This window comes from Accipiter gentilis, chromosome 1 (assembly GCF_929443795.1).
Source record: "Accipiter gentilis chromosome 1, bAccGen1.1, whole genome shotgun sequence".
NCBI classification, from domain to species: Eukaryota; Metazoa; Chordata; class Aves; order Accipitriformes; family Accipitridae; genus Astur; species Astur gentilis.
Window position 1 is genome coordinate 37,032,113 of NC_064880.1, and position 14,313 is coordinate 37,046,425.

A 14,313-nucleotide genomic window follows, 5' to 3' on the forward strand; every position below is an offset into this window, starting at 1 on the left:
CTGCAAGGGGAGAGACAGAGGAGCGCAGTTCAGAGCCCACCCTCAGCTCCTGGCTGCATCCCTGCTCCCAGGCCGCACCATGGTGCCCAATGGGGCATGGCAAGGGGGGCAGGCGGCCAGGGCAGCCCCAGGACCAGGGACCCTCAAGGGGCCCTGGCGAGTGAATCTGGCTGGGCTGGGTGACAGTCCTGGGCTGCTGTGACACAGGGGTGTCCCCTTGCCCAGGGATACCCGTGTGGGACAGTGGCATGATGCTGGGATACCCAGCGAGTCCTCTCCCCAGGGCCGGCATGCAGACAGGACCGGGAGCTGTGTGGGTGCCCCAGTTTGCCAGGGTGTCCTGGTGTGCCGGGGCAGTGTGGCACAGGCCAGCTCTTCTGCAAGGCGGAGGGGGTCCCAGATGCTACAAGCCCTCCCCATGCACGTAGTGCTGTGGCTGCATCCCCCCACCCCATTGCCCCCGGGAGGGCTCAGCGATCGCAGTGCAAAATCATAAGGTGGAGATGAGATTCTGGTGGAAGAAGCAGCTTTCGAACAAAAAAAGGGGCGGGATGGAGGTCGAAGGAAGCAGGCCTGCGAGGATGGAGACCAAAGGCGGTGGGGAGGGAGGGGGGCTCTGAGCGTGTCAGCTGGTGCTGGAGAGGCAGCATGTCCCTGGCCCCTGCTGCCACCCCTGTGCGGTGGGGACCATGGGTGGCAGAGCCTTGCCAGCGGGTGTCCCAGGCGGCCACGCACCCCCACGTCCCCACACCCTGGGCTGCGCAGAGCCTCCATGGCTGGGACGGGGGGACACCCATGGCACAGCCTGCAGGTGGGATGCTGCAGCTAGTGCAGCGGCACAGGGGTTACCCCCAGCCCCAAACTGGCCACAGCAGGAAGGGACCCCACTCCATGTCCCCCACCTCGCACAAAGGCCTGTCCCCCCTGGCCCGGGTTGCTCCCACCTCCTCACCAGGAACAGTCCGTCTACTGCTCAGAGCCCCCGTTCCTCATCCGGGCATGACGAAGGCAAAGAAAGCCCAGGCGGAGGGGAGGAGATGGCTGCGGGGGTTGGAAGGAGATGGCCCCAGCGCGATGTCCCCTCCGTGCGCTTCCCCCGGCTACTTACACGTGGAGCGAGAGCGCCCGTCCTCGGTACAGGCTGAAGGCGCTGCCGTACGGGTCGCTGGCCACAGAAAGGCTATCCTCCGACCCCCAGCTCGTGCCCACCAGATTAGCCCGTGATGCCCGCACCAGCGGCTCCACGCCCAGGTGCCGGACCTCGGCGCCGCGCGGGGCCGGCGCGTTTGCTTGCCTTGGGGTTCCCTGCGGCTGCTGCCAGGCAGCAGGGCGGAGGTAGGGTCCCCGTGCGGGGAGGCTGGCATCCGTCTCCTTCTCCACCACGGTCTGCTGGCTGCCCGACCAGCTGGAGCGCTCCTCCGCCTGTGACAGGGCCAGCACCGAGGTTGGCGTCGTGTTCATGGAGGCGTCCACGAGGGTGTCAGACCCACCTGGAAGGAGAGGGGTGAGCCGACACCGGGTGCCTGCGGGATTGAGCCCAGCACCCTGCTCGGAGAGGGCTGAGCCACCACGGGGTGTTCCGAGAAGCACCCTGCTGCCCCAAGCCCTCTCCCCTTTGCGTGGGCGGATCACAGCTCCCCCCCAATGGAGACCCCCAAGGCTGGGCCAGCAGAGCCCTTGCGGGGGGGGCCATGCCCAGCAGCCGGTGCCGGGGCTCGGTGCCAGCCACGTGCCCCCTGCTCACCCGTGGGGGTGCTGAAGGCCGTCTCATCCTGGAGCTCGCTGCGCTGCGTCACCTGGGGGTCGCTGGGCTCATCCTCGCCCGTCTCCGAGTCTGGGGGGGTGGGGGGGGAGAGCAGGGGGTGAGGGGACACGGGGACAGCAGGCCAGGCTGGTGCTGCCCCTTGCAGACCCACCGGCTCCAGGGACAGGAGAGCAGTTCCCGGGCAGCTCCGGGAGGAGGCAGCGCTGGGGCAGGGGGCATGACTGTGACCTGTAGGGACAAGCTGCCAGCAGGGAAAGGCAGAGGTGGGAAAGTCCAGCAGGGCAAGGGCAGGCAGGGGAGGGCAGGCAAAGCGAGCAGGAGCAGCGTTAGATGATGGGAGGAAGGGAGATGGTGCCGGCAGTGGGAATGTGGCTGGCAGAGGCAGCGAGGGGACGGGGAGGCAGGGCGGGCGACGGTGGCGGTGGTGATGGGGCAGGGTAGCAGGCTGTGGCACAGGGCCCGCTCTGGGGATGGGGCTGGCATCGGGCAGAGGTCTTCCTACCGTAGCTTTGTTTCCTGCAGGAGCGGAAAACTTCGCTTCCATAGGGGCAGCAAGAGAGAGAGAGACATCAACACCCGGTTATCTGCCCGGCCTGCAGAGACGCGGGGGGCAGTGGGGAGGGACCTTGTCCCCAGCATCTCCCCGCGCTGCCATGGGGCAGGGACCTGCCAGGGCAGCACCTGCGTGGGCCACGCCAGCTCGGAGAGCCTGGCACCCAGTGCCAGGCTTCAGGTCCAGGGATGGGTCCAGCACTGGGCGTTTGCCCATCTCAGGACCCCATGAGGAGCACCCCATGCCCTGCCCAGCCCCATGGCAGGGGCCAAGCACCCACAGAGTGTAGAAACAGGTTTGGCACCCCCAGACTTCCCTACCACATCTCCACTCCACACCCATGTTCACTGCACGCCACTCCAGCGCTGCACACAGACCCTCCTCACCCACACACTGTCCCACCTGCGCAGTGAACGGCACCATCCCCTCCCCATGCCATGGCCACATCCTGCCCAGCAGGACAGCCACCTCCTGTCCCCAGAGCTGCTGGAGCTGCCCCGCAGGATGGCATCACCATTGTAGCATCCACACATCCCCGTGCTCTGCAGGGCACTGCAGCTTGGGGCTGGACCCCTCAGCCTGTGCCCCAGCTGGGTCCTCCTGGGGGTGCTGGGGCACGCGGACACATGAGTCCATGTGCAAGCACCCTCTCTCTGGCATGTACAAGTGCATCCCGTACTCCACCGGTGGCAAGTGCTGCATGATATGGCCATGCCCCACAGCACGGCCCCGGCTGATAAAGCAGGGATGCTCAGGGCAGGGCGTGAGTGAGAGCCTCCCCGCAGACAGGATGCAGCCAGGCCAGATCAGTGCCACCCTAATGTCCCATTCCAGGAAAGCTGACGCCGCACAGCCAGAGAGGGCCAGACTTTCCCCCCCGCCGCTGCCCGAGCCCTGGCAAGCTGCTGCAACAGACTGCTGCAGCAAGGGACGTGTCCCCTGCCCACCACCGCTCCCCTCCACTGCACTGCCACGGTGTGGTGGGGTGCCACACGGCTCCCCTCAACCCCAAGCCACCCCTCCGTAGCCCGGCACACTGCCAGCTGCCCCAGGCACTGCCACTGCATCAGGGTCCCCAGCCCAGCCATGACAGCTGGCAGCCGCTGAAGAACCGGAGCTGCAGGGCCAGGAACAGCCCAGCTTCGCGGGGGACACTGGGAACCCCCAGCTGACCGGGACCCTATTTGGGGCTGGCAAGATGCAGCCCAGCCCTGCCCAGCCTCTGCTCGCTGCCCTCTCGCAGCACAGCGGTGGGGCTGGACCCCATCCCGGCGCACTTGGGCGGCGGGGGGGAGCCGGGTCCTGGTAACTCAACGCACCATGCGTGAAGCGCCCGAAGCGCCGCGAGTGGCCGGTCTTCTGCAAAGGAAAAGAGAAGAGAGTGTTACCCATGGCATGGCGCTACGCGCCTGCTCACGCATGCACACTGCTGGCACGGCACACCCGCACGCACACACCCCATCATGGCACATGCAGCACCGCTCACACCCACAATGGCTCACACACGCACACTGGCATGGCGCACGTGGTGCCGCTCACACCCTCCCGCTGGCAGGGCACACCCGGCACCGCTCACACTCACACTCACACACACACGTCCCCCGGCTGCACACCCACGGGGTACCCACAGGCACACACCCCCGCGCACGCAGACAGGGATGGGTGTAGGTGGACACGTGTAGCGCATGCCCAGCCATGCACACACACACTCACACACACCTGTGCACGCACACACACACACCCCCGTGGTGATGGTGCCGTGCACCCCAGCCCTGTGCTGCTACCCATGCCAGGGAGGGTGACACTGTGCCCCCCAGTCCTATGTCACTGCCTGTGCCCGGGGAGTGACAGCCCTGGGCAGCCTGGCTGCCCCGGCACCGCTGCCTGCAGCCAGCACCGCCTGCAGCAAGTTCTTTGCCCGGGCAGGTGCCCAAATGCTCCACAGCCCCTTCGAAGCCACCAACCACGCCAGCGTGGGGACGGGGCCAGCAAAGCGTCTTCCAGGCGCTGGCCGAGACACCACCACGGGCACTGGCCCAGCGCAGGGACAGCATCCCCCATCCCCGGCAGAGGCCGTGCCAGCTGCGAGAGAGGCTGCCTGGCACAAGCGGCATGGGACCGGCCCGCCTGTGCGGGGCTGGAGGCGTGGGGGCTGCACTCGCCCGTGCCGTCTAGGCAGGCAGGAGGGACCCGAGCACGGGCAGAGGCGCCGGGAGCTCCCTGCCAGCTCGGCTGCCCTCTACACTGCAGCCCAGGGCCGGGCACCTGCTTGCCAAGGGAGGGACCGGCTGAGAGCGACCCGGCTGTCAGACCCAGCGTGCACCAATGCCACCACTGCCCAGGACAGCAGAGGGATGGGGTGATCTCCAAGGCAGGCAGGAGCAGGGATGTGGCGTGCAGACAGGCAGGGTTGGGCTGCCAGGACTGAGCATCCTTCCCAGCCAGTCTGGGTGACAGGGTCTCCCCAGGACACTGACGCCGCATGTGCTATCTCCCCAGTGTGCAGCCCAGGGCTGGACACCCAGCTTTCTTGAAACCCTTTGCTTTGCCAGCCCGTCCTGCCTCTCCACAGCGTCCAAGCAGGGTCACAGCCAGCCAGCCCTCAGGGACAGCCAGCCAAGCATGGCCAGCAGTTAGTTGCCCTTGGAAGAGCAGCTGGCTCATTTTGCGTGCCCCAAAGCTGCTGCCACTGCAGCGGTAGCCCCTGCTCATGGGCAACGCCTGGGGGCTCCCACCAGCCCCCTGCCTGCATGCGGTGCTGGCCAGAGGGCAGCGGCTGCACGAGACACATTTGTATTCAGGCTGAGCCAGGCTTCACCTCCCCTCCTCGGCTGACTGTGCTGGTTCTGGCTGGCAGCCCGTCTTCCAGGCCAGGGAAAGATAGATGAGTGATTAACTGCACCATCGGCGGATAATTCCCCCATTAAAAAATGAAAATGCAATTGAGTGCCATTATCGGGTGCTCTTGTGGCTTCCCCAGGGACTGGCGCCATCAGCTCCCCATCAAATATGGTGACTGCACCCAGCGGGCCTGGGCCGGGCTCCATCGCCCAGAGCTACGGGGTGGCTGAGCCCCCTCCCCTCTGCCTCGCAACAGGTCCCTGCGGGATCGGGGCACCCCACAGCCCCGATGGGCGCAGCACCCACCCGCAGCTCATCAGGGAGCAAGTGCTGGGTGATGCAGGGTCACTCCGAACCAGGAGGTGGAAAGGGGGCAGGAGCAGCTCAGGGCTCACCACGGGGCTGGGGGCTGGGCGAAGGGGCCAGCCGGAGAGTGGGGGGTGTGCTCCCTGCCTGGGATTTCATTTGCACCCTGGGAAAAGGGGTAGGGGAGCCCCAGGAGCCCGCTCTGTGCCCAGCCAGCCTGGGGTGGGGAGAAAGGCTGGATGGGATCAGCACCCATAGGGCAGCAGGGTGAGACCTGGTGCTGCCTCCTTCCCCCGTGCCAGGCACAGATCCTCCCTGCCCAGGCTGGAGTCCTGCGCTGGCCATCCCTAACCACGGCCACGGGGCCAAGGGGAGTCAGGGGGAAAAAGGGGCTCCTGGGACCATGGAGCACAGCCCTCACAGCCTGCCACGTGGAGCCCAGCACCACACGGCACTGGTGCCACTGGTGTGAGACAGGGAGCGGGGATGGTGTGTGGTGGGGAGGCAGTGGGTGGCTTGCCTGACACAGAGGGACAGCTGCTGTGGGTGTCCTCGGGCAGCGCTGCAGGACCTTGCCCCACCACGCAGGCAAGCCCCTGGCCTTGCTGCCCCCAAGGGCAGAAGGGGCAGCCGGGCGATGCAATCCACCCTGCCCCGGAGGGACCCCCCCCACCCGCCTGGCTCCCAGCATCCCTGGGGACCTGTGTCCCCCAAAGCACGCTGCGCCCCTGGGAAGGGGCGGGGGGGGAGGGTGACAGCCCCTCCCGGACCCCTGCTGGGCCACCAGACAGGGTGACAGCGGGGAGGCCAGGGGCCCAGCGCCCAGCGGGGTGGGCTTGTGCGCCCAGGGGAGCCGGGGGATGGGGGCCTTCCTGGAAGGATGCCCCCCATCGTCCCCCCCTCCGCCGAGGCCAAGTGACGTCCTTGCTCCTTGCTCGGCGGCGGAGCGTGCGGCGGGGCCCGCGGAGGAGCCTTGCCTGTGCCAGGCATGCTCCTGACGCGGAGGGGATGACGCATGCAAAGCCTCGTCTCCAGCTCCGTGACCACCGGCAGCGGGGCCGGGGGGAGCCATGAAGCAGCCTCCATTTGCTGCCCCGGCTCCGGGGCGTGGAGAGGGGAGAGGGTGGCGTGGGGGGAAGGCCCCGGCGGGGGTCCCAGCCCGGCTGCTGGCACAGGCGGGGCTGAGCACCTGCCCTCTGCCCCTCCTGGCCGGGCTGGCGAGAGGACAGACGGGCAGCTGGCGGCTCTGCAAGCGGGGCTGGAGCCGGTGATGGGCAAAGCCTTGGGAAGCCCCGGGCGGCAGCGGCAGGGCCGGAGGGACGCCCCCATCCCCATCCCGATGCCCTCCCGCTCCCGGCACTGCCCCCTCCTCCCGGCGCCCGCCGAAGCCCTTACCTGGAAACGCTTCTTCACCCAGATCTTCTTCATGCTTCTGCAGAGCCCCGCTGGCCCGGTCACACCGGCTCAGGCCCGGCAGGACGCCAGCCCGCTCCCGGCGGGGTCCCCGCTGTCAGCACGCCGGGGGGACAAGCGATGCTCCGAGCATCCTCCACCGCCGGCAGCCGGGGACGGCGGAGGGAAGAGGAAGGGGCTCGCCAGGTTGGGCTCTCGGGAGGGCTGGAGCTGTGAGCATGAAGCATCACTGGAGTGCTCCTCCCTCCATCCTTCCCCCGCCTGCCTCCGCCCTCGCCTCCCCGCCAGCCCTGGCACACAGTGACAGCGGCGGGGGACGGGCAGGGCACAGGTGGCGGGGGGGCGAGGGCAGCCGCGGGGCGGGGGGGGGGGAGGGGGGGGGCGCGGCTGGGGCGGGCACACGTCCTCCCCCCCGCTGGCTTTGGCTCCACGGCACCCAGGGGTGCGAGCCCCCTGCCCGGCAATGCGGCTGTACCACTGTCCCCTGCCATCGGTCCATCCTGCCCCACCGCCCGGGCCAGGGGCTGCTTTTCTCTCCCGTGCTCAGCACCGTGGGGCTCAGCCCACCACTGCGCTTCCCACACGCACCCCGACGGGGACAAGACTAACGCAACACACCACGCCAGCGCTGCACGCGACTGCCCTCCACGCGCTGCCCCCAAAGTGCCCCCAAATGGGGCAGCTCCACGGCCACAGCTGCCAGAACCCTGCACGCAGCAGCACAGCCGCATGGCACGTGCCATGGCACGGCCCAGCCAAGACCCAGGCTCACCAGCACTCTGCCAGCCTCTGCTCAGTCCCCCACATCCTCCAGCCATCGGCGATGCAGGAAGGTTCCCTGACCAAGACATGGGCGTGGGTCCGAGCACTGCTAACCTGCCTGCACGCGAACAAGAACTAATACAGGCACAGCCTTTCACAGCAACCGCCCTGGCCCAGCACAGCAAGTGCCACGGCATGAGCCCCCCTTGCAAACCACACAGCCTCCAGCCCCAGGCACCCAGTGCCCTAAGGCAGACCTTGCACCCCACCCCTCGGGTGCCTCAGGACCCACGCGAGACGGTCAGCCCTGGGCTAGCATCACTGCTTTGTGGCTGGTGGGGATGCAGGCTTGACCGGGGGAGGTAGGCCGTTGTCCCTGTCCATGTTGCATGACACACACGAGACCTCCCCTCATACTTGGGGTGAGGACCCGTGGCACAGCTCAGGGCAGGACTGGGTGCCCGGAACTGAGCTGCGATGGGGCTCCCGGGTTGTCGGCAGAAGCTGTGGGTGGGGATCCCTGGTGAGGCTGGTCAGTGCCATTAAGACCTATTAGTGCTCCCAGGGTGCTGGCACAAGCCTTCCTCAGCCCAGCGTCCCCAGCCCTGCTGCCCTGTCCCTGTTCTCCGGGTGACGCTGCAGATAAGCCAGAGGGGCAGTCCCAGCCCCACAGCCTCAGTGGGGCCTTTCCTGCCTGCCATGCTCCCATAGCTCTCGGTGCCCTACATCGCCAGCTCACCAAGCCTTTGAGCCCCACAGCACCCATCAGTCCCCTTTCCAGGCTCCTGGAGAGGCTGCCAAGGTCCCAGGCCCACCGGCTGTCCGCGCTGCCCCCTCCCACTGCAGAGCACCCGTAGGGACGCTGCTGGAAGCCTCCCCACCCAGCGTGTGTCCCTGTGCCGCTCACCTGTCCCCTGGGGAGCCGGTCACCCCATGCGGGGCTGCACACAGGCATCACGCTCCCCATGACGCCTGGCAGCTCCAGCAGCTTTTCTCCGCTTCCCCTCCCAGCCCATGACTCCCAACGTGAGGCTTTTCATGGCTCCATAATAACTTGCAAATTACCCAGTACAAAAGGAGCTGTTTATACAACATTTCTGACAGTCCTACAATTCAAGTGATGCTGCGGGGTTTCCGTGGAGACCCTGCACGTCAAGCGAGTCCCACAAATGCCAGAGCTGGCACTAAGGGAATCTCCTGTCAGAGCCAGAGGACTCTGCTGGCCCCCCCAGCCCTGAGTAGGGACAGAGATGGGTACCCCTGAGCCAGGGATGGGTAAAGGGCTGGGCTGTGAGGCTCATGTCTGCCAGGGTCCCTGCACCCAGGGTCTCCCTGCCCCCAGGGTCTCCCTGCCAGGTGCTCTCACCCAGGCTGTGCATGCCTGTGGTCCTACCGCAGACCTGCATAGCCTGTGCCTTTTTTTTCACGATCAAGTGGGATAAAAGCCTGGTCAGGGATGCCGGGAAGGAGCACTGAGGCTTGGGCTTGGCACGCAGTGGTGCCAGGGCAAGGCTGCTGCCACCGCAGCACCTGCAGGGCCAGCCCCAGGGCTGGCCCCAGGGAGGGACCACAAGTGCCCAGCCAAAATGCAGTCATTTGGGTATCCTCTGACTGCCAGGTCTACTTCCCCATTGGCCATGGCTCCTGGCTGGCAGGGCACACAGCACTTCCCAGCAACTGTGGCTCTGCTGCTCGGCTATCCCTCAGCAAAAGCCCCAGGAGTGGCTGTGGGCTGCCCCAGAGATGCCGTACGCCTGGGACCAGCTGGGTCACCTCTGAGGGGCTGCGCCTGCGGTGGGGCCCAAAAATCCTTTCCAGAGGCAGCAGCACCTGCAAATCCCCCTGCAAGGGCAAAGCCAGAGTCCCTGCAGAAGGCGTCCGGTTGGAAGTGATGGCAGTCTGCACCCCGTGCAGCCTCTCTGTCATGCCCTAGCCCGGGGGCAGCTCTGGCACTGCCCTGCTCCACTGCAGGACATGGGCACAGGGCAGGGGACAGGGGCCAGTGCGGCCATGGCATGGACAAGGGGCAGAGCCAGAGCAGGTGGCCCCATTGCCATCCAGCTTCACCTGCTGGACACGCACCGGCCCCAAGCGAAGCAGATAGCAAACACTTGCTCAAAATGCAGCATTAATTACACTGCTCAGAGAGCCTCAGCTCCTCACACCTTGCTGGGTGTCCCCGGCAGCTCTGCGCGGATCCTGCCCCTGCACTGCAGCACCAGCTGGGCACCGGCCACTCAGCCCCGGCCACCAGCCCCCTTGTCTCGGCGCTTGAATAATTGATGGCAGCGGGTGTGTGCAGCCATCTCGGGTAGGAGGAGGTCTGGGCATGAATGTTTCATGTGTTTGTGACTGCTGGAGCTGCTGGGGAGGGTCTGCAGGACATGTGGATGTGCTGGGAGCCTGGGGAGGTGGGGACCATCCCCAGCCCTGTCCCCAGGGGGAAATAAACACAGCAGGATGGCCCTCATCACAGAGCAGGGCAGCACCGCAGCAGCTTTCTGGTTCTGGGGAAGAGCAATGGTCTGCTGTGACCCCTCTCCCAAGGGCCAGGGACACCCCAGGTGCCCTCCCCAGCATCACCTCCCCTTGCCACCACTAGGATGCCCAAGCACACGGTGCCCGCTGCAGGTGGAGGACACGGGGATACGGGACAGCAACGTGACCTTGGCTCCAGGTGCCTGGGCATGGAGCGGGACGGTGGGAGGCATTTCATCCCTGCCCTGCTAGCCCCGCTCCCAGCATCCCCCCTGCCTGGGGCTGAGGGGCTGCATGCAGAGGGCCGAGGGGGAAGCAGGCAAGAGTGCAGGCAGCAGGGTAGAAGCAGCTAGCCCTTCCCAGTACCACTGAGTCAAGGCACAAGCCAGCAACCTGGCGTCAGGAGGCAGGAGGGGCACAGGGAGTAGCCCTGGGAGGAGGAAGAGGCCGTCGCCCCATCACACAGCCCCGAGCGGCGGTGCTATATTTACCTACCCGCAGGCCTGGGTCTCAGCCTCTCGCCTGTAACACAAGCCCTGCAGCCCGCCAGAATCCAAGGGGACGGCACATTCCGTGGCAAAAATAACCCCCCGGCAGCGGGCGAGAGGGCAGGGGTGGAGGTGACTGACTGGACAGCTGCACCCTCCCCTCCGATCCCTGGGGAGCAGCCCTCCCGGTCCACAGTGCCCTGGGACGGGGAGCTGGCACACACGGCCACCGCGCCAGCCCCCTGCCCAGGTGGCTGGGGGCAGAGCTGAGAGCCCGGGTCTCTGGCAGCTGCTGGCCCCGGTGCCACCCCCGGGGCCAGGGAACGGGCACAGTCCCAGGGCGCCTGGCTGTGCCTGGGGACTGGCGGCGGCACAGCCGGTCCACCCGCTGGCCCTGCTGGCTGTGGGCATCCTGAGGGCCAGGTCCAGCCCTGTCCCCCCCTGCGCTGCCCAGCCGCAGGGTCCTGTCCCCGCACCGGCTGAGACCAGCACCTGGGGTGGCACTCTAGCTCTGCAGAGGCAGCCCCTGCGCTGGCACAGCTGGGCATGGTGCCCACCCCACGGTGGGGCATGGATGCCTGGGCTGGAGCCTTGCTGCATTCCAGGCTCCTCTGAGATGCAACAAGCTGCTGTGCCCTGGGGCTCGGGGGAGAGCTGGGGACAGCAAGGGTAGACTAGGCAGCCCCAGAGAGACCCACGGGAGGGAGGAGATGGCAAAGGGAGGCTTTAGGCCCCATTCGGTCCCTGAGCAGGGCTGGCAGGGGCTCCAGAGGGAAGGGGCAGTTGGCATTAATCATGGGTGCTGCACTGCAAAATAAGGGACTAAAATTAGGCACTGAGTGAAATGGCCAGAGGTGCTGGGCCACCAGGGACACTGTCAGTGCAGCCATCCCCACCAGGGTGCCTTTGCCGTCGCCACGCACCACCAGCTGCAAAAGCATGCCCACGCTGTTCCGCTGTAACTGGGCTGGATGGAAAGGGGCTGTGCAGTGCTGCCATGCACAGGCAGCTCCTGCCCCCTTCCCTGCCCCCAAATCCAGGCGGGTGCAGGCTGTTCCCTGGGCAGAGGAATAGTTCCAAGGCAGTTTGATTGCTGAGTGCAGGTGGAGGCGAGTGGAGCAAGACCCTGTGCTGGGAACCCAAGACGGACACATACAACCTTGAAACAAGAGGCAGTCCCAGCAGGGAGGACCAGGCAGCGTCAGCATGGCAAGGGAGGGCTGGGCTCTAAAAGGAGATTAGCTTGGGTTCTTAAGAAGTGATTTAATCTGGTTTACAGGGGAAAAAAAATCAGGAGATGCAGCTGAGAGGTGATAGAGGCTTTAGTGAGCCTGGGAGCGATGGAGCCACAGTGGGAACCAGGGCTGGCTGGAAGGGTCTGGAGGGTGTCTGGATGGACCTGGGAAGCCCCTGGACCAGCCTGGTGCTGGTGTGAGAAGGGCCAACGCACCCCACCTGCGCCTGGGGAGCCAGAGCATGAGGGCGAACCTGCAGCAGGAGAGGGGCAGAGCAGTGGGACACAGCGGGGATGGTGTGCCCCTGGGAGCCTCTGCGGCTGGCTGCCCAGCCAGCCCCACACGTGCGCTTCCTGCTCCCCATGCTGGGCACTGACGCGCACGGGGGACCTGGGAGAAGAGCCGGAGAAAATCATTAGTGGGGTGGAGCGACAGATTCAGGGCAAGGGATTAGAGGAGCTAAATCAGGCTTGTGCAAGCAAGAGGGAATGCTGAGCTGGTGCAGGAGGAGCTGCCGGGGCTGAGCATGGAGCTGGGCAGCACAGAGCCCCCACACACCACCACCAGTGACCTGAGCCACCTTGGGGAGAGCTGATGCTGGCCCCACAGAGAGCTGCAGTCTGGCCCGCATGCCAGGGAAAGAAGGTGGAGGACCAGGTTCCGTGCCCACCGGAGACCGTGACCCAGCAGAGGCAAATGGAGCAAGGGCATCCCACTACATCCAGACACAGGGGGCCAGGACCCCGAACCCAGAGAAAGACCTCATCCTGCCCAGGGCACCTTGCACATGTCCCCCTTACCCCATAACTGGCTGATAACCCGGCTCACAGGGCCCCCCAGGGAACAAGGACGGGGTGTCCCTGCCCAGCACAGGGACAGTGCAGCCACCAGTGGAACTTCCACAGTCCTCAGAGAGCTGCAACTCAGCGGGGAGCGTGGGGAGCTGCTGAGCAGCAGGGGCCTCCATGCTGGAGGCCAGTGAGCCACAGCACGCAACCTGGCAGGGTGTCAGGGCAGGCGGGTACAGAGCGGTGGCACAGCTCCTCCATTTCACACAATGACCCATCTCACCACTCCGCTGCCGGCATGGAGAAAATGGCCTCAGGGAAACAACACACTGAGTGCCTGCGCCCTGCAACGGGGCCAGGCAATAGGTCTGGACCTTCTACCACATCCCATCACCTCCACACCAGCACCCCTCTCCAGCACCCGGCAGGACATGGTGCGCCCTGGGTGCTGCCACAGCACACCGCAGAGATTCTTCTGCCCCAGGGCAGGGGCAAAAACCACACTGGAGGCTGCCACGCTCCTTGCCCAGCCCGGTGCCCTGGAGCCCGTGCGGCTCCAGAGGCATCTCTGCCCCAGGGCTGGCTTTGCGCACCCACGGCCAGCCGGGATGAGTGCCTGGGGCAGGGTGACATTCACCCCATGTTTTAGGCAGTCCTGGCTGTGCCATCCCTCCCTCAGCTGCTCCAGAAAGGCAGCAGCGAGGGCCAGTGGCTGGGAATCGGGAGCAGGGACAAGTGCGTCAGCACAACGGGAACGGGCACCTGGGGAAATCAGGCAGTGCTGCGCCGTCGGGCAGAGGTAGGGGGGCCTGGGCCGGCAGGGCCACGGAGAGGTGCAGCTGTACACCAGAGTGTGAGAACAGGGCGACCTCCCCCACCTCGGGACAGGCTGCTCCCACCCCGTGGGACCATGCACGTCTCCCACTCTCTCTGCACACATAGTGCCACGCACATTTCTTCGCTCCCCCTGTCCTCCCTTCAGGCCCATGAGCAGCACATACACCTTACTCCATCCTCCAAACACTGCTCCACCAGCCTCCTGGCTCACACAAAGCAACTCCTCCTCTTCCTCCATTGCTCCCCTTCAGCACCACAAAGGCTCCTTCTGCCCCACCCCCCCAGGGCCACCCAGTTCCCACCTCAAGGTGCAGCATCTCCAGCATGCCTCCTGTGCTACAAAGGCCCAGGTGCAGCTCCTTCCCCAGAGCCCAGCACCACCTCCCTCCCTCCCTGCGCCCACGCAGATGGCACAGCTCACATCTCCGAGCAGTGCCACCAGCCAGCACCACATATTCCCCAACACTCAGGTCTGCAACACCCCAGGGAGGTGGCATCCATCCTGGGGCAGAGGGGGCCGAGCCCCAAACCTGCCTGGCTCCTGTGCAGGATGAGGCCCACCCGTGCAGGATGAGGCCCACCCGTGCAGGATGAGGCCCACCCGTGCAAGGGCCCACAGCAGCCCCCACACACTCCCTGTACCCCAGGGGAGCACGCCTGGCTGCTGCACCCAGGAGCGATGAGCAGAGGGGCCGCGGTATGGCTTTAAGGGGCCGGCAAAAGCTAGCGCCACCCCCGCTAATTAACCAGGCCCCGCCCACTGCAGGGCACAGGCTCCACCCACTTGACAGCCCCACCTCCTGGAGTGTTAGGCTCCTCCCCCCGGCCCCACCCCCGGAGGGTCCCA

At 66.3% G+C, this 14,313-nt stretch overlaps 1 protein-coding gene across 5 annotated transcripts in view; it reads right to left on the reverse strand.

Moving 5' to 3' along the window:
- Positions 1 to 14,313, reverse strand: part of SPEG (striated muscle enriched protein kinase) — a 38,536-nt gene that overhangs the window by 23,370 nt on the left and 853 nt on the right. Inside the window, exons 1-5 of one of the 5 annotated variants that reach the window (XM_049805866.1) lie at positions 6,861 to 7,128; positions 3,638 to 3,677; positions 2,268 to 2,297; positions 1,745 to 1,834; positions 1,109 to 1,490 (exon numbers count right to left, since the gene is read on the reverse strand). In XM_049805866.1, coding sequence (XP_049661823.1) covers positions 1,109 to 1,490; positions 1,745 to 1,834; positions 2,268 to 2,297; positions 3,638 to 3,677; positions 6,861 to 6,893 — 575 coding nt within the window. In that variant the 5' untranslated portion in view covers positions 6,894 to 7,128. Of the gene's footprint in view, positions 1 to 1,108; positions 1,491 to 1,744; positions 2,303 to 3,637; positions 3,678 to 6,860; positions 7,129 to 14,313 lie in introns of those variants that run through there. The other 4 variants (XM_049805839.1, XM_049805855.1, XM_049805832.1 and 1 more) reach the window with 4 other exon arrangements.